At 33.5% G+C, this 22351-nt stretch overlaps 1 protein-coding gene across 1 annotated transcript; it reads left to right on the top strand.

The window, feature by feature from the left end:
• The first annotated feature begins 524 nt into the window (after positions 1 to 524).
• Positions 525 to 3946, top strand: LOC129891266 (G-type lectin S-receptor-like serine/threonine-protein kinase At4g03230). The gene is made up of 7 exons (XM_055966563.1): positions 525 to 1841; positions 1977 to 2102; positions 2217 to 2413; positions 2494 to 2704; positions 2806 to 3043; positions 3141 to 3291; positions 3371 to 3946. Exons 1-7 carry the CDS (start codon positions 557 to 559, stop codon positions 3665 to 3667), a joined length of 2505 nt encoding a protein of 834 aa, XP_055822538.1. The 5' UTR covers positions 525 to 556; the 3' UTR covers positions 3668 to 3946.
• Positions 3947 to 22351: the final 18405 nt, after the last annotated feature.

The raw sequence follows: 22351 nt of genomic DNA, 5'->3' as shown, positions 1-22351 counted from the left end.
ATTTTTATTTGCTACTTAACATCTCTAAAGAATATTATTTAAAGTATATTTAAAAGCTAATAAAAAAGGATTAAATTTTATTTTTATAAAAAAAAATCAGTTTTTGGTAATTTTAAAGGAATGGAAACTGGAAAGTGATCATATTTTACTTTTAAAAGTTCTTTTAGAATACAATTGATGTTCGGAACTTGTATTTTACCCTAAATAAACGTAAAATCTACTACCGTTGCCTATCTTAGAATACAATTATGTTTAGAAGATTTCTACCTCAAATAATCTACTTAGTTTTTCTTTTCTCGTATCTTTTCATATATAATATTATAAAGATAAGAAGAAAGACAATTTTGTGTAAAGAAAATATTTTTAATGAAGGACAAAATCAACATTTTAAGGTCTGACATTACGGATGGAAGACTGAAGAAAAGTAAGTCTGATTTTTTATTTTTAGATGAAAGATATTTTTCTTAAAACTCCATGCAGAAAAGTCTCCTTTCATTTTCTCTAACTCTTCTTTTAACAACCACTCATTCTACCAAAAAATTGTTCAGCCATAGAAATGAAGAAGAGCTATTCAATTCTGATACTTTTTGTGCAATTTTTATGCTTTAGCCTCAACACCAATCTTTCCTTCGGAGGGAACACCATATCTGTGAATGAATCTGTTTCTTCAGGCCAAACAATTATCTCTTCAGGTGGGAAATTTGAGCTTGGATTCTTCACACCAGGCGACTCTCGCTCCTACTACATAGGCATATGGTACAAGAAATTATACCCGAAAACAGTAGTTTGGGTAGCAAATAGGGATAAACCACTTGATGATGGTGATGCTAAGTTGATAATTAGTCAAGGCAACCTGGTGCTTCTCGATGGATTTCAAAACTCGATTTGGTCTGCACTTGCTGGGAACATCAATCCAAATATTTCAGTAACTGCAGTTATTCGTGATGATGGAAATTTGATTTTGAGTGATGTGTCAAAGGCATCAGCGCCCTTACTACTTTGGCAAAGTTTTGATCACCCAACACACACTTTTTTGCCTGGTGCTAAGATTGGATATGATAAACGTACACAACGAAAACAGGTTCTGGTTTCATGGAAGAGTTTGGGTGATCCAGCACCAGGAATGTATACTCTGGAAATGGACCCAAAGCATACTCAATGTGTTATAAAATGGAATAGGACTACAGAGTATTGGGCAAGTGGTTCATGGGATGGCCTAGGATTCAGCTCAGTGCCTCAGATGACGTTAAACGGCTCTGTATATAATTTCAGCTATATCGACAATGAGAATGAGTCATATTTTACATATTCCCTTTACGATAGTACAATCCAATCAAGGTTCATCATGGATGTCTCTGGAAAATTTAGTCATCTGTCATGGTTGAATGGTAGCATGCAGTGGAATCCATTCTGGTCTCAACCAAGAGATCTTTGTGAGGTTTATGCTAAATGTGGGGCATTTGGAGTTTGTCATGAAGCTTATGCGACCTGCAATTGTTTGAGTGGTTTCAAGCCAAGATCAGATAGAGAATGGAATTCTAATGATTACTCTGGTGGCTGTGTAAGAGACCAAAAGGTGCAGTGTAACGCAATTACTGAAGACACAGATAGTTTATGGATAAGTTCAATTATGAGACTACCTGCTTCTCAAGATACTAATATCACAGTGGGGCAAGCCTCACAGTGTAGATCTGCATGTTTCAACAATTGCTCTTGCACTGCTTATACCAATGATGGTTCAGGTACCTGTTCTATCTGGACAGGGGATCTGTTCAATCTGCAACAACTCAGCAAAAGTGAAACAGAAAGGACTATATTTGTCAAGCTTGGCTCACCTGAAGGTTAGAGTAGCATAGAGTTCCTTATAACATTAGCACTGATTCTCCTTTTCAACGATAGGTTCTGAGGTCCACTGAATATTTGCGTCAAAGACAGATGTAAACATATCTGACATGGTTTTGGCTTTCTACTTTCAGCTCAAACTAAAGCTAAGAAATCAATGAAGCTAAAAGCAATCCTTTCGTCCATAACAGCTTTGATGTTTCTACTCATAGGCAGCTTTAGCTACATTTACTATAAAAGAAGAATGGCAAAAAGAGCAGGTATTTGCTGAATGAATCTAACTCTGGAAGATATTTTTTTTATACTTTTTTGGACATAATTTCAAAGGTCATTCTCAATTGAAGTAATGAAATCCCTTCCCCTTTGTATTTCAGTTAGAAGTAAAGGTTCTCAAGGGGCATATATATCTCACTGGCACAAAGCTGAAGGAGAAGCGAAAGTATTGATGAATGAAAACAGTGATGAAGCTATTGATGTTCCATACTTCCATATGGAGACCATTTTGGCTGCTACAGACAACTTCTCAAATGCAAATAAGCTTGGACAAGGAGGATTTGGTCCTGTTTACAAGGTTAAAACTTCATTCCTACATCTATGTGGACTGGCATGGCAGCATTTATACATAGTAATGATATGAAATAAAATTTGCAGGGTATCTTTCCGGGCGAAAAAGAAATTGCAGTAAAAACGTTATCAAGTCATTCAAGACAAGGCATAGATGAATTTAAGAATGAAGTGACTCTAATTGCAAAGCTCCAACATCGAAATCTGGTGAGGCTATTGGGGTATTGCATCAATGCAACGGAACAGATATTACTTTATGAATATATGCCGAATAAAAGTTTAGATACATTCATATTTGGTGAGTTAGCCTTATTAAGTTCCTTATTCTCAAAGTCATATGTTTCTTATAGTGATCTAATATTATTGACATACCAAACTTTTTCATGGTAATGGTGCAAGATGAAACAATTTGTCAACTATTGGATTGGAAGAAACGTTATGACATCATATTGGGCATTGCACGGGGTCTATCTTATCTTCACCACGATTCACGACTAAGGATCATTCATAGAGATTTAAAAACGAGTAACATTTTATTAGATGAGGAGATGAACCCGAAAATTTCAGATTTTGGCTTGGCAAGGATTGTAGAAGGAAAAGTAACAGAAGCAAATACAAAGAAAGTAGTGGGAACCTTGTAAGTATAATATCCCTTCCTGTCATTAATTTCTTACAAAAAAGGAGCTTGAGAAAAAATCTTATACTGAACGTTTTGTTCACCTGGTGAAATCTAGTGGCTATATGTCTCCTGAATATGCACTGGATGGATTGTTTTCCATCAAATCAGACGTATTCAGTTTCGGAGTAGTCGCACTTGAGATAATCAGTGGAAGAAGGAATACAGGATTTTATCAGTCAGAAGAAGTCTTAAACTTGTTGGGCTATGTAAGTGAAGAAACTTCCCATGACTTAATTATTATATCTTCTTCTTAGCTTTGTTTCTCTGATAGAAAAATTATCACAGGCATGGAAATTGTGGACAGAAGAAGGTGAGATACAATTAATAGACAAGTCATTACTTGAATCATGCAACAAAAGTGAAGCAATAAAGTGCATAAATGTTGCGCTCCTGTGTGTACAAGAAGATCCAAGTCATCGTCCTAATATGTCAGATGTCATTTTAATGCTGGGAGGAGAAGGTATTAACCTTCCTACACCTAATAGACCAGCTTTTGTAATAAGGACGCACACTACTCCCACCAATAAGAAATACATTGTATCCAACAATCAGGTGACAATTACAGTTGAAGAAGGACGTTAGCCATTTAATTCGCACGGAAAGGGCTAGGGGTGACACTAGGACTTAAAAATGAGCCATATTGTACTGTTTTATCCTAGTTAAACACTACTTTGGTCTTAAAAGAGTCTACGGATCATCGTGCGTTGGTATGTTCTTTATAATAGTAAGGACAAAAGGTGGAAATGTTGGAAAAACTGTCAAGTGTTTGTACTCAAAACATGTATAATTTTTCTTTAGAATGTAATAGGCCTTAGCAATCAAGTGTAAGAGTAATTTGATTATAATAATTCAAATTCTTATTAGCAATGTAATTTTTCTTTCTTATTCAATATGTTATTGACCCAACCACCTCCCCCAAAAGAGAGAAAAATTTATCCAAAATATGCAGGAAAAAGCATTGAGGAAAGAAACAAAGAAAGGAGTTGCAATTAAAGAACAAGACTGCAAAACAAATGTCTGAAGTATAAATCAACAGAATGTGCAAAAAAAAAAAATGATAGTCGTGGTTGATTCACTATTGCATATACTTTTTAATAAACTGTGTTTATTTAAAGCCACATTGTTGAAACTTCTATCACTAACTTATTCTGCAGTCCTGTTTGCCCAGGTTTTTTGTTGCCTGGGTGGCGCACCGTCATCGAACCAACAGTCAGGTCAGGCTACATACGATGCACGTATTTAAAGAGGAGGGGTTAAAAAAAATTTGCATGATTTTGAGTATGCTCGGGCTTGATTATCTGACGAAGCCTATTAGTCTCTTTTTTCCATTTTTCGGTTCTGACAATGTCCGAAAAAAGGAGGGACTATATGTATTGAGTAAAATTAGCTTGAGCATGTGACAATTGTTGGAAGAGGAAGCACCACAACGAAAGTTTGATATGATAATAGATAATGAAAATAAAATGAATACGAGAATTTTACGTGGAAACCCCTCAAACAGATAGAGGAAAAAACTACGGGGTAGAAGGATTTTACTATTCAAATATGGAGTACACCACTATCAAATACAAGGAGAAAATAACAATTAACACTTCTCTCTTGTAAAAGGAACAACTCACTAAAGAAGACACTCAAAACTACAATATTTATCTTGGTGTATAACTCTCTTTGTATTTTTACTCTCTCTCTCTCTTTGAATTGTGGATACTATAAATGAGGGCAGAAGACTATTTATAGGAAACAATAACGCGTAAAAACTTTTACGCGTTGCAATTTTTCAAAGGAAGAACGCGTTTTCTACGCGTTAACAAAGTTAGGCAACAAAAAGTCAAAAGTTACTGCCTTTTACTTTTTCCTCTGTTTTTCAACAATTGCTGCCTTTCTTTACTTTTTCCTCTGCTTTTCAACAATTTCTACTTTTCTTTTCTTTGCATTCTCCCACTTGAAGATTTAATTGAGAATCAATTACGTCTTCACACCATCCTTTCTACCCAATTACTGTAATGTTACGTTTTTGCTAGGCTAATAGAAGATCGACACCATATAAACTTGTTATTGTTGATCGGTTTCGTAAACATATCTGTCAAGTTGTCATTAGTGTGAATTTTCTGAATATCCACACTGCCTTCTTCTATCTTCTCACGAACAAAGTGATACTGAACTCGTATGTGCTTTGTCCTTGAATGAAATGCTGGATTCTTTGTAAGATGCAAAGCGCTCTGACTGTCACAAAATAGAGCAACCTTCTCTTGTTTGTGCCCGAGCTCCTCTAGTAACATTTGCATCCATATTGCCTCTTTGCTAGCTTGTGTAGGTGCTCCGTCGTAGATGTGGCCACGAAAGATTGCAGTTTTGAAAACCATCTTACAGCTCCTCCAGCAAGAGTAAACACATAACCTGTGGTTGACTTACTTTTAACATAACCTGTGGTGGACTTACTTTTATCAAGATCACCTACGTAATCTGAATCAACATAACCTTTAATAGTAAAGTCTGATCCTCTATAACACATTGCAACATCTGAGGTACCCTTGATATATCTCAGGATCCTCTTAACAGTATTCCAATGCTCTCTACCAGGATTAGCCATGTATCGACTAACCACTCCAACTACTTGTGCAATGTCAGGTCTTGTACATACCATGACGAATATTAAACTTCCCACTGCTGATGCATACGGTACTCGAGATATCTCCATCCTCTCTGTTTCATTGCTAGGACTCATACTTGAGGATAACTTGAAATTAATAGGAAGTAGAGTGGAAATTGACTTACAGTCTTGCATCTTGAAGCATTTCAAGATTTTCTTCAAGTAGTTCTTTTAAGAAAGCCAAATCTTCCTATTATTTCTATCTCGGTGAATTTGCATCCCTAAAATCTTGTTTGCTGGTCCCAAGTCCTTCATTTCAAATTCCCTAGCCAACTGTGCCTTTAAATTTATCAGACAATCTTTGTTGGGGCCTGCTACCAATATGTCATCAATATACAATAGCAAAATAACAAAATCGTTGTCACCAAATCTTTTGTAATAAACACAAGGATCTGAACTATGTCTATTGTATCCAAGGCTTATAATAAAGGAATCAAATCTCTTATACCAACACCTCGGCACCTGTTTGAGACCATATAGAGATTTGTTCAACCTGCAAACCAAGTTCTCTTTTCCCTGTTCTCCAAAACCTTCTGGTTGGAGCATGAAATTTCTTCTTCAAGTTTTCCATGAAGAAATGCAGTTTTGACATCTAACTGCTCCAAGTACAAGTCAAATGTAGCACACATTGCCAGGACCACTCAAATTTTTATGAGTTGAACCACTGGAGAAAATATCTCATTAAAGTCTATACCTTCTTTTTGAGCGAATCCTTTCACCACAAATCTTGCACGATACTTCTCCACTTGATCATTACCATTGCGTTTGATCTTGTAGACCCATTTGTTTCCAATGGCCTTCCTTCCTTGTAGTAATTGAACAAGATCTCATATTTTATTTTTATGAAGAGTTTCAATTTCTTCTTGCATTGTTGTCATCCACAAATATGATTCTTGGCCTTTTATAGCATGGTGAAAAGTTAAAGGCTCTCCATCTTCTGTTAATAGACAGTATGCAACATTGCCCTCCATGAAATAATCTAATGCCAAGCTGGTTCTCTTCTCTCCCTACTTGACCGTCGAACTTGTGGAGTTTCGATCTCAGTTTGCTCTTGTTCTTCGTGCTCTGGTGCTACTTCAGAAGAAACTGTAACTTTTTTTAATTTTTCAACTTCAATTGTAGTAGTCTCTGATTTTTCTTTTGAAGTGCTACCTTCTTTTGCTTAGATCTTATTTTCAACAAATACAACATCTCTGCTGATTACCACCTTGCGGGTAGTAGGATCCCACAAGCGATACCTCTTGACTCCATCAGCATACCCTAAGAAAATGCATTTCCTGGATTTCAGATCCAACTTCAATTTTTCTTCGGTGTTGTACATACCATAAAAAGGAATTTCAAATATATGTAAGCGAGAATAATCAGTTGGTTTCCTGTCCACATCTTCATTGGCGTTTTCAGATTAATTACAACTGATGGTGACCGATTGATCACATAACAGACAATTTTGATTGCTTCTGCCTAGAATGGTTTTTCCAACCCTGTAGTTGCCAATATAGCTCTAATCCATTCCAACAAGGTTCTGTTCATCTTCTCTGCTACTCTATTTTATTGTGAAGTATATGCCACCGCAAACTGTCTTTTAATACCTTTTTATTTACAAAAGTTATTAAATTCATCACCAGTGTATTCTTCTCCATTATCTATCCTCAAACACTTGATCTTTTTCTCAGATTCAAGTTCCACCCGCGCTTTGAACTCTTTGAAAACTGGAAAAACATCTGTCTTTCTCTTGATTGGATACACCTAGTTTCTCTTGGAGTAATTGTCGATAAATAACACGAAATATTTCTCTCCTCCTAGGGACTCCATCGGTACTTGCCAGACATCAGAGTCGACCAGATCTAATATTTCCTTGCTTTTAGCAGAGGAATTGCTAAACTTCAGTCTATTTTGCTTACTGATAATACAATGCTCACAAAAGGGTAGTGAAACCTTTTTGAGCTCTGAAAGAAGCTTTTGCTCAGTATCATCGTTGATTCTTTAAATAAATTTGCTGAAGCGGTTGATGCTTCTCCTTCTTGGTGTATTTCACCTTTAAGCACATATAGATTTGCAACAAGTTTTTTCGCTTTCATCACTACAAGCACTCCTTTGGATATTTTCATGACTCCATCATGAGTCTTGTATAAACATCCATTATCATCTAATTGTCCCAAAGATAATAGATTCTTCCTTAAGTCTTTTACATGTCGTACCTCCTAGATGGTGCGTATCGTGCCATCATACATTTTTATTTTGATGGACCCAATACTAATAACATCCAAAGCATGATCGTCTCCCATGAACACAGACCCTCCTGAGATAGGATTATATTGATGGAACCATTCTCTTCGAGAAGTCATGTGTCATGTTTCTTCTGTGTCCATAATCCATACATTAGTGAAACATTTTCTTCCTTCATTATTTAATATTGCTTCACTACATAAAATATCGTCATCATCTGAGGTACATGCAACATTCCCTTGAGCATTTGATGGCTCAGAGTGTTCACTCTTCTTTTTGAACCGACAATCTTTCTTGAAGTGTCTTTTCTTGCCACAGTTATAGCACTTGATATTCTTCTTACTTCTTGATTGAGATCTACCATGATTGTGACTCCCACTGGGGCCATGTTCCTTTGGTCTTCCTCTCACCATCATCAAAGCTTCAGCTTGCTGCGAACTTGCTTGTCTATCTTCCTTATTTTTATGCTGATTTTCTTCTTCTAAGACAGCGGCTGCAATTTTATCAAAAACTAGACTGTCTGTATTATTCATCACGTTGATGATGAGTTGATTATATGAGTCAGGCAGACTTTGAAGTACAAGCTTCGCACGTTCAGTCCCCTCTATTTTGCAATCCATTATTGTAAGTTGCAAAAATAGAGTATTTAAAGTATTGATGTGTTCAGTAACCGACATGGACTTTACCATTTGAAGAGTACAATCTTCTTTTTAAAAATATTTTATTATGCAAAGACTTGGCCTCATACAATCCCGTAAGAGTATCCCATATTTCCTTCGTCGTCCGTTTTTCAGCCATAATTGACAATATTTGATCAGCTATTGCCAAGTGTAGATCAGCAACTGCGTTGCTGTCTATGTTGTTCCACTTGCTGTCATCAACAAAGTCTGTGGGCATACCTTCAATTGCATCTAAGCAATTGTCTTTTCTCAATATCATTTTTATTTTATTTTCCACAATGAGAAATTAGTCCTATTAAATTTCTTAACATCAAACTTTGTTGTACTCGACATTGTTATTTGCTTCACACCATTCTAGATCATTTCTGAATATTTTTGTGAACAATCGTGACAAATTGTACCATCACTAAAATTTACTATTCACATGAATAGTACTTTTCACTGAAATTTTACTATTCATAAAAATTTACTATTCACAGATAGTACTTTCTCATAAAACAGACAGAATAACTGAGGGCTCTGATACCACTGTTAGGGGGAGGAAGTACCACAACTAAAGTTTGATATGATAATAAATAATAAAAATAAATTAGACACGAGAATTTTACGTGGAAATCCCTCAAATAGATAGAGAAAAAAACCACGGGGTAGAAGAAATTTACTATTCAAATATGGAGTACACCGCTCTCAAATACAAGGAGAAAATAACAATTAATACTTCTTTCTTGTAAAAGAAACAATTCACTAAAGAAGACACTCAAGACTACAATATTTATCTTGGTCTATAACTCTCTTTGTGTTTTTACTCTCTCTCTCTTTCTGAATTGTGGATACTATAAATGAGGGCAGAAGACCCTCTATTTATAGGAAACAATAACTCGTAAAAAATTTTACGCGTTGCAATTTTTTCAAAGGAAGAATGCGTTAACAAAGTTCAACAACAAAAAGTCAAAAGTTGCTGCCTTTTACTTTTTTCTCTACTTTTCAACAATAGCTGCCTTTCTTTACTTTTTCCTCTGCTTTTCAACAATTGCTGCCTTTTTTTTCTTTGCAACAATTGGGGTGGAGAATACTTGTTAATGAAGTTTGAGGGAAGGAAGAATTTGATAGGATTAGCCTTTGGGAGAAGTTTTTAGTATTTGATGGGTAAATTATGTTCTGAAAAAATAATCTGAATTTTCATAAAAAAAGAGGAATGACTTGTTGCTTATAAACATAAATATTTTTTTTACTAAGAGAATCATCAAAACGCTCTCTAATTCAATAATTTATATTTTTATTGATCTCGAATATTATTTTTTGAAATATTTTCCATCAATGAACCAATCAAATATTAAAAAATATTTTCCATCATAAATGAATTTCAGCATACCAAAATTCGATAATCTCTTTTCTTTCTAAAAAAATCACGTGGATTTCCAAACATATTAGATATATTATATTTTAGATATTATTTTTCTTTTTCAGTCTTGACTTTCAAGCATTTCGGGGGAGGGGAGATTCTTTATACTTATGGGCAGGGGAAGATCCAAAATGTTATTTGTGAGTTGACGTGAATCAAATAATTCTCGTCTAAATTCTATATATGTTCCAAAATTTTCACTAGATATTTATAGTTATTTGATTGTGCACCTAATTATGAAATTGTTATAAAGATTTATAAAATTAAAATTCTGAAATCGTTTCTTATTAAGTATATTTCAGAATTTGAGGATCTAAACAGTATATACCAATTTGTAAATAAAATATTTTAAAGATAATATTAATCATACCATATGGAGTTACAAACACTTGCCAACCGGATCGACCAACAAATGATAGGCTAGAGAGATGGCTCATTCGACTAATCAGTGAAAACACACCAACAAGTGCTTCTGAGTTAGCCTCCGAAAGTTGTATGACTTTTAACTCATCATTTTGTTTGAGTTTAATAACCATACACGCAGTGGAAGTATAATCACGGATTGAAAATTTACATATTAACATAATAGTGTAATTTAAAATAAAAAATGGAAATCATAATAAATCAGTTGAAGCTTTCAAAAACCTTATTTAAAGCTGATGAATTAGATCTTTAGCCTTTTACTACTTCCTGATTGATTTTCCAACCAAGACCTTTGTGTGGACAAGTGATTTGTATTTCAGAAAAGGATGATTATTCTCTTTGCTCTATCTAGCCTTTTATACACACTTCTCTATTAAAGAAGATAAGAGAAAAGAATCAAAACATTCTCAACATTTAGGAGCCGTCAATTTACAAAAAGAGCAATCAGTGGCAATAAAAGACAAATATTTTTATTCTTTCTTTAAAGGCAATATTACTCTATTAAGAGACCAATAAAACCATTTTTTACTTCTCTTAATAATAATATTATTTATTTAATAGCAAATAACTCATTCCTAATAGAAGATCAGTATAAAATACTACTTCTAGGATATTCCTTTTTTCTTTTTTAAATTTTTGACTAATTAATCAGGCATAGTAGGGACCCAAAATTTATTATATGAGGCTTTCAATTATGATATTAATTCTCAAATGAATGAATTATCATATCACAATAAATTACAAATTATTCCACTAAAAATCTGTAATTGCACTCCTCAATTTAATTTTGAAATCTACCATTACATCTTATTTAACTCCCCGTGTTAGAATTACCGATACCAATCAATTAAATCAAATTTTCTAAAAGATTTAATTAATTGACTAATTTAATATTTTATTATCATACTTAACTTATTTCACACAACGGAGGTAAAATCCACCTGTAGGGTTTTCACATGAAAATTTATAAATAAACATAAAGGGGTGTCTTCTATATCGTGTCTGAGACAGAGTTCTATCAAATTATTATTATTTTACTAATGCAATTGGTCATTATCTAATCTACTAGAATTTTATTGACTCACTAAAAAAGTCTCACATTTTAATAGATTAAAATAATAAAACAAATTACATAGATTATAATAATTATATCAAGATTAAGAGTATAATACATGTAATGGACTAAAAAATTTATTTATCAATATTCAGAACATAAATAAATATCTCTAATTGGTCTGTTCAATACATACAAAGTGAACTAGCACAAGAAATTGAAATTTTAACCATTCACATAACTAAGATCAAATTATATTTAATCTTGTGCTACAATCATTCAGATGTTTGTCCAGCTTCATCTTTGATTGTGAACATTTAATTTATAACTTATAAAAATCGATAATTTTAATCTCTCTTGTATGAGTTAAATTACTCCACACACAAAATCATCTACTATATCAGCAATAGACACATATATAAACAATGATCTATTTAAATAAAGACGTTATTTAGATAAATAAAATAAAATAAAAAAATCTTTACAAGGGATTAATAACATACTATAACTCAACTACATGTTTAATAGTATATCCCAATACATTTAACTTGACCTTCCTTCTTCGCCGTAAGAAGTTGAAAAACTGCATATTAGAGAGGACGACTGTCACGACCCAGGCCTAGGGCCTAGACGTGACATGACGAATGAGGAATCCAAAAGTACCTCAATCAAGCCTCTTAGCATTCTTTTAACCTTTCATAGGTAATGATGATAAATAAATAAGCGGAAATCATAATAGTAAATCTTCAACTTATATATGTCCAACAATACCTCTAACTATTAGATTTAACGGGGCTAAGACAAGTCCCTAGCTCACCCTCAATCATAATAGAAGAAATGTCATAGTAAAATATCTTAACATATCATAAGCTAGAAAGATAAAGGAGTATTGTTTCCGGAACATGGGAACTCACCAAAAGTAGTCTTCAATGGAATATCAACTAGCCACATGGAGGAGAACGAGGAGGAGCACTGATCCCTACATGGTGATATCATGTAGGCAAAAGAGTATGCGTTAGTACTTTGAATGTACTAAGTATGTAAGGATGCATGAACATTGAGAAAACATTAAAACATTTATGTAATATGGAACATAATTTAATGTATGCATAATAAATCATATATATATCCTTTAAAATATTCATTTTGTGGGAAATTAACCATAACCGACATTTAAGACCATGCGAGCTATTACATGGAATCCAACATAACCCCCTACGTTGGCCGGGGAGACTACTTGTCAGGTAGAACTCCGTCAACTTCATTCATTTCTTTAACTTTAACTTTATGGGCTTTCATGGATCCATTAGCCTAAGCCTACAAGGGCTCCTATGTTGGCACATAGTTAATGAGACAAGGGGTTGCTACTAGGATTCCCTTACCGAATTCCACCTCAATGACCCATTCGGTGCTAAGTCAATCCCACAGAATAGTTTAATACTTTAAAATAGTCATAACATATAGCTTGAGAATTCAAAGCATCATATTCGGTAGAATAGCTCATGAAAATATTTGGTAATTCAAATATGCAAGAATTTTCCTTATTGCATAAAGAATCCATCATTCTTTTATTTCATAAGACTCTCTTTTGATCATAGATATTGCTTTTATAAACATTCATTTGGAGTCAAAGCTTTCAAGTCAAACTTTATGAAAAACATAGTAAAACTAGGTGGGTTCAAATCACTTCAACTTGAAAACATGTATGTAAATAAATATACATAAATACTTTGAAATTCGTTAATTAAAAGTCATGCTTTAGACAACCACCATGAATTTCAAAAACCTTTAAAGATATAAATAAATAAATTACTTGCAATTCATCAATTCATACATATAAAATTATGTTGTATCAAAATAGACCAATAATTATTAGTTTAACCATGATTCATACTATTAAGTAAAAATAAAAATTACCATCAAAAAAATATTACTTAAAATCAAGAGACTTAATTGAAAGATTTTTGTACTACATGGGTGGAAGAACCCGTGGATTAACACCCACATGACTTAGAGTAAAATTTAAAGAAAATAAATATAATTTATCATATAATCAAAATAATTTAGGCATGAGAGTGGAAGGAATATTCTCATTGAAACCTTACATACCTGGAATCCAAAGCTTTAGTCGGTACCGAAAGACTTAATGAACACTCTTGAGTCTTAGCTTTTCTCCTCACCGGAACGTTTTGTGTAGTACCCAGAGTATATGAATTACCAGAATAGTATTTCTTCACTACTAAGAACTAAAACTATATTTGAGAATGTGTAAAAAAGTGTATAGAGAGAAGATTTGCTTGAGAAAGCTTGATAAATAAAATGAGGAAATAAGGTGGGTATTTATAGGTGGGAAAGAGGGACCTAACAATAAATAAAATAATTATAAAGAAAAATCTGAAAATTTAATGGAATATATTGATGTCATGGATGATGTTAAATGGAGGACAATTTATGTCATGAGTGATGTCAAATGTATCTAGATCTTTCTATGGTAGGTGAAATGAGTTATCTTTGACAGAATACTCTTTTTCGGAGCTGCGTTTGAATAAGATAAATTCCTTATTAGGATTTGGTGTCTTCATAAGAATTGTATATATAGAAGTCTAGTTTTATATCGTTCAAGAATCAACCAATTTGGATAAACCTACAGTGAGATATGATTTTTCTTCTATAAACACTCATTTCCATCACAGCATCCTACCTTATAAAAATTAATTTATTTGACCTACTTAAACTTCTAAACTTAAAATATGGTCTTCACAAAAGTTGTAGGTAATGATCTTGTAGTTACTCATAAATTTGAATCACGTAATCTGGATACTCCTATGAAAAGTTATGACCAAAATACAGAGGCTATATCATGTTTAGGCGAGAATTGAAACATCGTATACAACGTTTTTACGGGATGTTACAAAGACACGTTTTAATTTATGCAACATAGCTTAACTAAATACGAAATTGAGAGGACAAAGAAAAACTTTGTGAATTTGTAATATTAAACTTGCGATAAGATTTTCTAAATCAATGGAGAAGTTTAAAGTTAAACTATTTACAAAAATATAAATATATTATTTTTAAGTGGATTAATAAATAAATATTTCATCAGTTTCTATTTAACTTACTTTCTTTTTAGTCCGTTTAAAAATAAATTTCTATTTTTCTTTTTTGATAATTTTTTAATTCTAACTTTTTATATTACATTTTTAAGATCACAGTATTAAAGGATAGTTTTATATATTCCACCTATCTATATAGTTTCAAACCACAAAATTCAATTTTTTTTACTTTTGAAGCTTCATGACAAGTTAAAACCAGATAATTAAATTGAACAGAGGAAGTATATAGTATTACATATGGAAGGTATATATAATTACTTACAAGATACACACATGAGAAAGAAGTAACAAAAGGAATGCTATACCCCAAATATTTTTAAGCTAAGATCCGAGCCATTCTTCTTATTCATATAGGTCTGATCCCCATGACTTCTAATTGTATATATGTTTTAGGATCAATTCTTAAGTATTTTAAGTGTATTAGAGGTGAATTAGGTTCATGAGGAACCTCTACTACTAAGTCGAGTTCAAAGATCCTTTACCGATTAAGTTTTCGTATAAGATCATATAAGGGTCAACCTCAAACGACCATAACACTCTCAATATTAAGACTTAGATGGCCCATTACCTATCAAATTAAATATATACGTGTACACTTTTCAACGCCACCAATTTTGCCTCATTTTGAGTTTGGAGTAAAAAGTTATGATCATTTTACCAGAGACTATCGCTGCAGCAGTTTGGGACCTGGCGATGCGCCAGCAGTGCTCCTGAAACTGAATTCAGTAGTTTGGGTCTTGGCGCGACATGGCAGAAGTGCGCCTGAACCCCTTTTTTAGATTTTTTTAATGAAGGGCATTCCGAACTTTTTTCCACCTTTCCCAAACTTAACCCAAGTTGTTTAGGAATAAAATATGTCCCTTATCAATACCCTAAGGGTATTTTCTCTCATTTAACACTTAGAATATTCAGAGAAGAGAATTGGAGAGAAGAAATAAAGCTAGGGTTGAAGGTTTTCAAGCCATTCCTTCAAAGTCTCGATCATTCCTTCGATTTCCAAATATGTAAGGCTAAATTAAAGCATGAACATTGTTCTTCCATGTGCCCCATGATTGTGATAGGTTGATTTGTGATTGAATTGAGTCCCCATGATTGTGTTTCTTGAGAATTTCTTCAAATTTAACATAGTTTACATAATTTTGCGTAATTGATGTATTCCATAAACTTATTTCTTGAATAAATAATTTAAACTACTTATTTTATAAACCCTAATAATATTTTGACTAATATTAAATGTATATGCCTAAGGGTTGAGTCTAGAGCCCTGAACTTGTGAGTGTATAATTATGATTGGGATGTAAGAATAATGATCATCATGATGAAACTTGATAGTCCTTTGTAATTTTATTTTTAAACCCAATTGAATGGTCTCAACTGAATGTTTTCATAAATGATTTTTCCAACTACTCTTAAATGATTGGGAATGATTGGTTGAAAGGATTGATTAGATAGAGCTGATGAACTGATAAAAGTCCAAATGAGACTTGTCGATTGGTTTGATTGGTATTGATTTTCTTATGAGTATTGAGTCTTAGGAGGAGTATCAAGCACTGAATTGGATAAGAGTAAGTAATAACTCGAACTTAATAACTACGTCGTCAAATACAGGAGATGATTGAACTGTTAAGTCAGATATTTTCCTATTTTATTGTCTAGAAAAGATAGGACTTGATATATTATTGAATCCATAATTGGTTGATTCGTCCTTTACCCTAGAAAAGTATTGGGCAGTTATGGAAACAACAACAAGCTTGTTATATGATCACTGGCTCATAAGTGATTTTTGTCGGATAAGGAAACTCCCATATAGGTCTTGATAGTACTCTGATTGGATTGAATTGGATTATATATGATTGGTCTCTGTCTAAATATTACTCTTGCTTTAGGCTTATAATATCCTAATTGAGTTTCTCATCTTTCAAATTTGATGATATTATTCTACCTTGATGCATGTTTCATTCGGCCATATTACATACTCATAGATTCTATGTACTGTCGTCTATTTGGACATGTATCACTTCATGATGCAGAGACAGTTTCTAGAGATCATCAACAGGCACACCATTGAGGATCCGTTCACACTCCAGCTGATTGGTGAGTCCTCCCTACTTTCGGAGGATACCACTATTTTATCATCTAGCTTTAGAGTTTATACTTTTACTTTTATTTTGATTAAAATAGTCATGAACCTATCATTGGGACCACTTAGACAATTGATAGAGGCTTTATAGACTAGATTGTTGATATGTTAATTGGATATGGTATTTTGGCTATTTTCATTCATACTAGTCTTGTTGATTGGATTAGACAGATTGTTGTCATTTGGTCTTATTCTATAAGTTATCTATTTGATTATCGTGTTGAGTTATTTTCTTGATGAGTTAAGTCTTCCACTGATAGAGTATTGATTGAATAAATATGTGAACATGCCAAGTAGTTATCTTGGGGATTAGCAATAGTAGCTGAGTGCCAGCCACGCCTAGGGTACCCTCCCAAGGTGTGAGAAACTTAGTATGAGAGTATAGAATTCAAGAGTCCTATGAGTTTATGAAGCCGTGTCTAGTAGAGTCTTGCTTATGGGTGTGTTATGCACCATACTTATAATCAGGAGGCCATAGGACATTAGAAATTATTTCACTTTTTCATATTTTGAGTTCGTGAGATAGAGTTTAAAACTCTAAGAAATCCCTTTTAATTCGTGAGTTGCTCAAATCCATTTGACTACCCCTCATACTCAAAGTGGTTAGAACAGTAAAACTCAGATTCTTATTGATGAGTTGCTTTCCGATAAAGTATTCAGAGAGTAAAGAGATGACACCAAGCTCAATAGGAGCTGATTAGTTTACTTAAGTCTATTTATTTGAAAGAATGCACTCTTATTCACACGAATCGTACATTAAGCCAAAGAAAAATATACTCCCAGACTCTCTTTCTTAAGACTTGCTTCAGATGTTATCCTCAAGAGAACAATTATGTCTCTAAATGATTAGTGTCACTATCCGAAGAAATGTGATTTGAGGCATGGTAAGCTATGATTGGTAGAATTATCCTAGAGCTAAAAAAATGGAGTTAGAGGAGTAGAAACCAAATAGTAAGAATAGTTGTTGGTTAAGGCATGTAACTAGAGTTATGGATCTATAAGGTAGGTGATAGGGTCATAAGTGAAGTCCCTTTTGGCTTAGACTAAAGAGTAGTAAGTATCGTCTAACTTTCATGATAGGAGGTAGAGGAAGAGTTATTAGTTAGAATAAGTTAGATTACACTCAAACCAAGAGAAGAGATTTATGTTGAGGTGTCTTTGTGTTAGTGAAGACCTAGTATAGGTGTTGAATGGAAGGGAGAACTAGTCTTGAGAGATCTAAACTAGGCTTATTATTTTGAAAAGATAGCCCTATGTTATTTAGAGAGATATGAATATAACTAGGCAATGAGGTGTAATGAATGGGTAAATAGTACTTAGATTATGAAAGGAGACGAGGTGATAGATTGAAATTAGACAGATAGTGATATGAGGATTGATTACTTATTGTGAGGTCTTAGTAGGAGGGTGTTTCTTAATTTTACCTAGTAGCTATAAGTTGGTAGAGTATGCAAGCAGTGTGTGATGTGCATGTTAGTACTAGACCCTAAGCTTGAATTTGAGATGAGTGGTGTGAATAAATAGGGAATAAAATTATGAGTGTGATATTTTTAGTAATAAAATTTGATTTAGTAGGCTTGACATATCGTATGTAAGAGATTAAGCTATTAACTTGCAAGGAGTGTGTGTTACGAATGGGAGGGGGGGTATGTGACCATTAGATGTAAATAGTGAATTAAGGCTAAGTCATTTGGTAAGAAAGGGCTTAAGATGTGTATCCGAAATAGTATAAGGTTGTATGAGGCTCTAATTTTATGAGTTTATTTGAGAGGCTTGTTAGTATCCTCTAGCTGCTAATGTGGAGAAGGCTGGATGTGATTTTTTCTTTTTATTTAGTAGCTATAAGAATTGGGTTGAAGGGAGTTGTATATAGATAATGATGAGTCTCTTAGTATAGTTTAAGTTTCCTTCAACTAAGTTAGAAATATAGGAGCCTAGAAGATGAGTGCTAGTAGGCTAAAGAGAAGAGGTTAGATCATAAGAGTTAGAAAAAGTGGATGTGTACGCTAATAAGAGTAGCAAGTATAGAAAAATGCCTAAAAGATAGAAGAAAGTTAAGGGAAGTATCTTAGAATAAGGCCCAGTAACAGTTTGGTATCTTCGGGTATAGTATAACCGAAGAGATTAAGTGTTCTTGTGAATAGTGATACTATGTCGTGTGGAGATGTGTGCTTATAGCTAAGTGTAGAGAATCAGTCTGCAAGTTCAGAGTAGTAAACTTCGAGATAAGGGGGAGATGATGCCGTAATGAAACAAAGTAGGTTTTGATTTTTAATAAGTGATGAGTTGAGTTGACCAGGATAAGACATTAGTGTGTTTCCATCTGTTATATTCCCTATACTACAGTTGAGGTGATACCCTACACCTACCCTGTGTATGAGATCCATACCCATTACCTAGACCCATGTACTTCATATTGATTCATGTTCATGCTCAGTTCCTAAAGTAAGAAGTGGTAACTTCCTTCAGTAATCCCAATCTTATTCTTGGAATCTACAAATTTCCATCCATATGTTATATGGGACATGGTATATGCTTTCATATTTCGGAGTATGCTCACTTTCATAAAACCCATGATAGGCCTTAAAAGGTTAGTGATACCATGTCACATTATAAATATTCTCAAATTAGATTTCTTGAATGAATCGTGCTTATGATCTGTCACTCTAAGCCCTTCTAGTGATCCTTTCTTTTCAAATCTTTATAGTGATGTTGATAATAGTAGATGAGTGGTGGTAGATGAGAGAGAGTAGGTGTTCCTTATTGTGATGTGGTGTGCTTATTCCATTTAATGTTATATACATGCAGGAAAAATGAGATGGGACATTGTTGGGTGAAATAGATAGGTAATAGTATTTTGGTGTACCTCTGGGTAGAAGTTAATGCAATTGTCAGTGTAGAGATGCTAAGATTTGCATGAGAATTCGTAAGATATGTTGACTTCAAATAATATATAAAGTGGTTAAAATGATAGGGTTGCATATGTGGTAGTCATTATCTGAGTGATTGCAGTAGGCTATTGATGATTTCTTGTTGAGGGCTTTAAGTAAGTGTCTTGGTCTGGTTATAGAACTAGGCTTGAATGTGGTATTGATGGCATGTGGATGAATCTACGATGAATTAGATGCTTCTTGATTTGGACTCAAGGTTGGTTGAATGCAATGGAAATGATTAGTACTCTTGAGATGAGGTTCTCTATAGAGGTATAGAACATAAAGCTTGTGGTCTAAATTAGCATAATTATATTATGTGTAGTACCCTATGACTTAGAATTAGGCTTGAACATAATAAGAACATGCAGTTATACTTGGAGTCCTAGGCCTTGATAAAGGTATTCAAATGTATCCTTGTGGGAGTTATGAGTTACAATCAAGAAAGAGTTGTATATATAAAACAGAGTATTTAAGCTCAAAAACTATCGGTCATATTGCTAATTCATAGTGGTCATACTTTTATATCAGGCTCATAAGCCTCTTTCCCGAAGTTATGAGAAATTTCGATGAAAATATTGGACATTATAGACCTTTTTTCATTTTTTCTTCAGTGTCAATGTTGTAGGCAATATTCCTATTCCTATATCTGAGATAGTACCTTCTTGATTTTGAGTAATTGAGTGATTTATTCATGAGCTTGAGTCATTGAGTTCTTGTATGACATTCGTGCCTTCCAATGATGATATTGAAGGTAATTTGTTTTGTATCTTAGAATTGATATTCATTCCGAGTTTAAGTATATGGTGAGTATTCTTGAGTCCGAGTAATGATGGATTGATTATTTGAGTGTTTGAGTATCTAAGTTCTTGATTTTCCCTTGTGCCTTATACAATTTCCTAGCTTGGTGATCATTCGAGAATGAATTATCCCAAGGGAGAGATATTGTTATACCCCAAAAATTTTTAAGCTAAGATTTGAGTCATTCTTCTTATTCGTATAGTCACAAACTCGATGAATTCTAATTATATATATATATTTTAGGATCAATTTCTAGGTATTTGAAGTGTATTAGAGATGAATTAGGGTCATGAGGAACCTCTAGTAATAAGTCTAGTTCAAGGATCCTTTACTAATTGAGTTTTCGTCTAAGATCATATAAGGGTCAACTTCAAATGACCATAACTCTCTAAATATTAAGATTTATATGGCCCATAATCTATCAAATTAAATATCTATGTGTCTCTTTCCAACGCCACTAAGTTTTCCTCAGTTTGAATCTGAAATAAAAAGTTATGACCATTTTACCAGAGACTATTACTACAGCAGTTTGGGAGCTGGGGTGATGTGCTAGCATTGCGCCCGAAACTGAATTCAATAGTTTGGGCCTTGGCGCGGTGCACCAGAAGTCTCGATCATTCATTCAATTTTCAGGTATGGAAGTCTAAATTAAAGCATGGACATTGTTCTTCCATGTGCCCCATGATTGTGATAGGTTGATTTTGTGAATGAATTGAGTCCCCATTATTGTGTTTCTTGAGAATTTCTTTAAATTTAACATATTTTACATAATTTTGCATAATTGATGTATTTCACGAACTTGTTTCTTGAACAAATGATTTAAACTACTTATTTTGTAAATCTTAATAATATTTTGACTAATATTGAATGTATATGCCTAAGGATTGAGTCTAGAGTGTTGGGTTTATGAGTGAATGATTGTGATTGAGATGTGAGAATGATGATCATCTTGATAAAACTTGATAGTCCTTAGTATTTTTATTTTTAAACCCAATTAAATGGTCTCAACTGAATGTTGTCATAAATGATTTTCCCAACTACTCTTAAATATTTGGGAATAATTGGATAATTGATTGGTTGAAAGGATTGATTAGATAGAAATGATAAACTAATAAAAGTCCATATGAGACTTGTTGATTGGTTTGATTGGGATTGATTATCTTATGAGCACTAATTCTTGGGGGGATTATCAAGCATCGAATTGGATAAGAGTAAGTAATAACTCAAACTCAATAACTATGTCGCCAAACATAGGAGAGGATTGAACCGTTAAGTACGATATTTCCCTATTTTATTTTCATGAAAAGATAGGACTTAATAGATTGTTGGATCCACGATTGGTTGATTCGTTCTTTATACTGGCAAAGTATTGGGCAGTTATGTCAACAACAACAAGCTTATTGTGTGATTATTGCCTCATAAGTGATTGTTGTCGAATAAGAGAAACTCTCATATAGGTCTGATAGTATTCTAATTGGATTGTAAATGATTGGTCTCTGTCCAAACCTTACTCTTTTTTTAGAGTTATGATATCCTGATTGAGTTTCACATCTTTATGATTTGAGATGTTTGAATTGATATTATTCTACTTTGATGTATGTTTTATTCGGCCATATTACATACTCGTATATTTCATGTACTGACGTCCATTTGGACATGCATCATTTCATAATGCAAAGACAAGTTTTAGAGATCATCAAGAGGCGCACCGTTGAGGATCTGTTCACACTCCAGCTGATTGGTTAGTCCTCCCTACTTTCAGAGGATACCACTCTTTTATCATGTAGCTTTAGAGTTTAGACTTTTACTTTTATTTTGATTAAGATAGCCACGAACCTGTCATT

Source organism: Solanum dulcamara, chromosome 6, assembly GCF_947179165.1.
Source record: "Solanum dulcamara chromosome 6, daSolDulc1.2, whole genome shotgun sequence".
Classification (NCBI taxonomy): domain Eukaryota; kingdom Viridiplantae; phylum Streptophyta; class Magnoliopsida; order Solanales; family Solanaceae; genus Solanum; species Solanum dulcamara.
The sequence above is the reverse complement of the archived record's forward strand: the minus strand, read 5'-3'. Positions and strand labels throughout refer to the sequence as shown.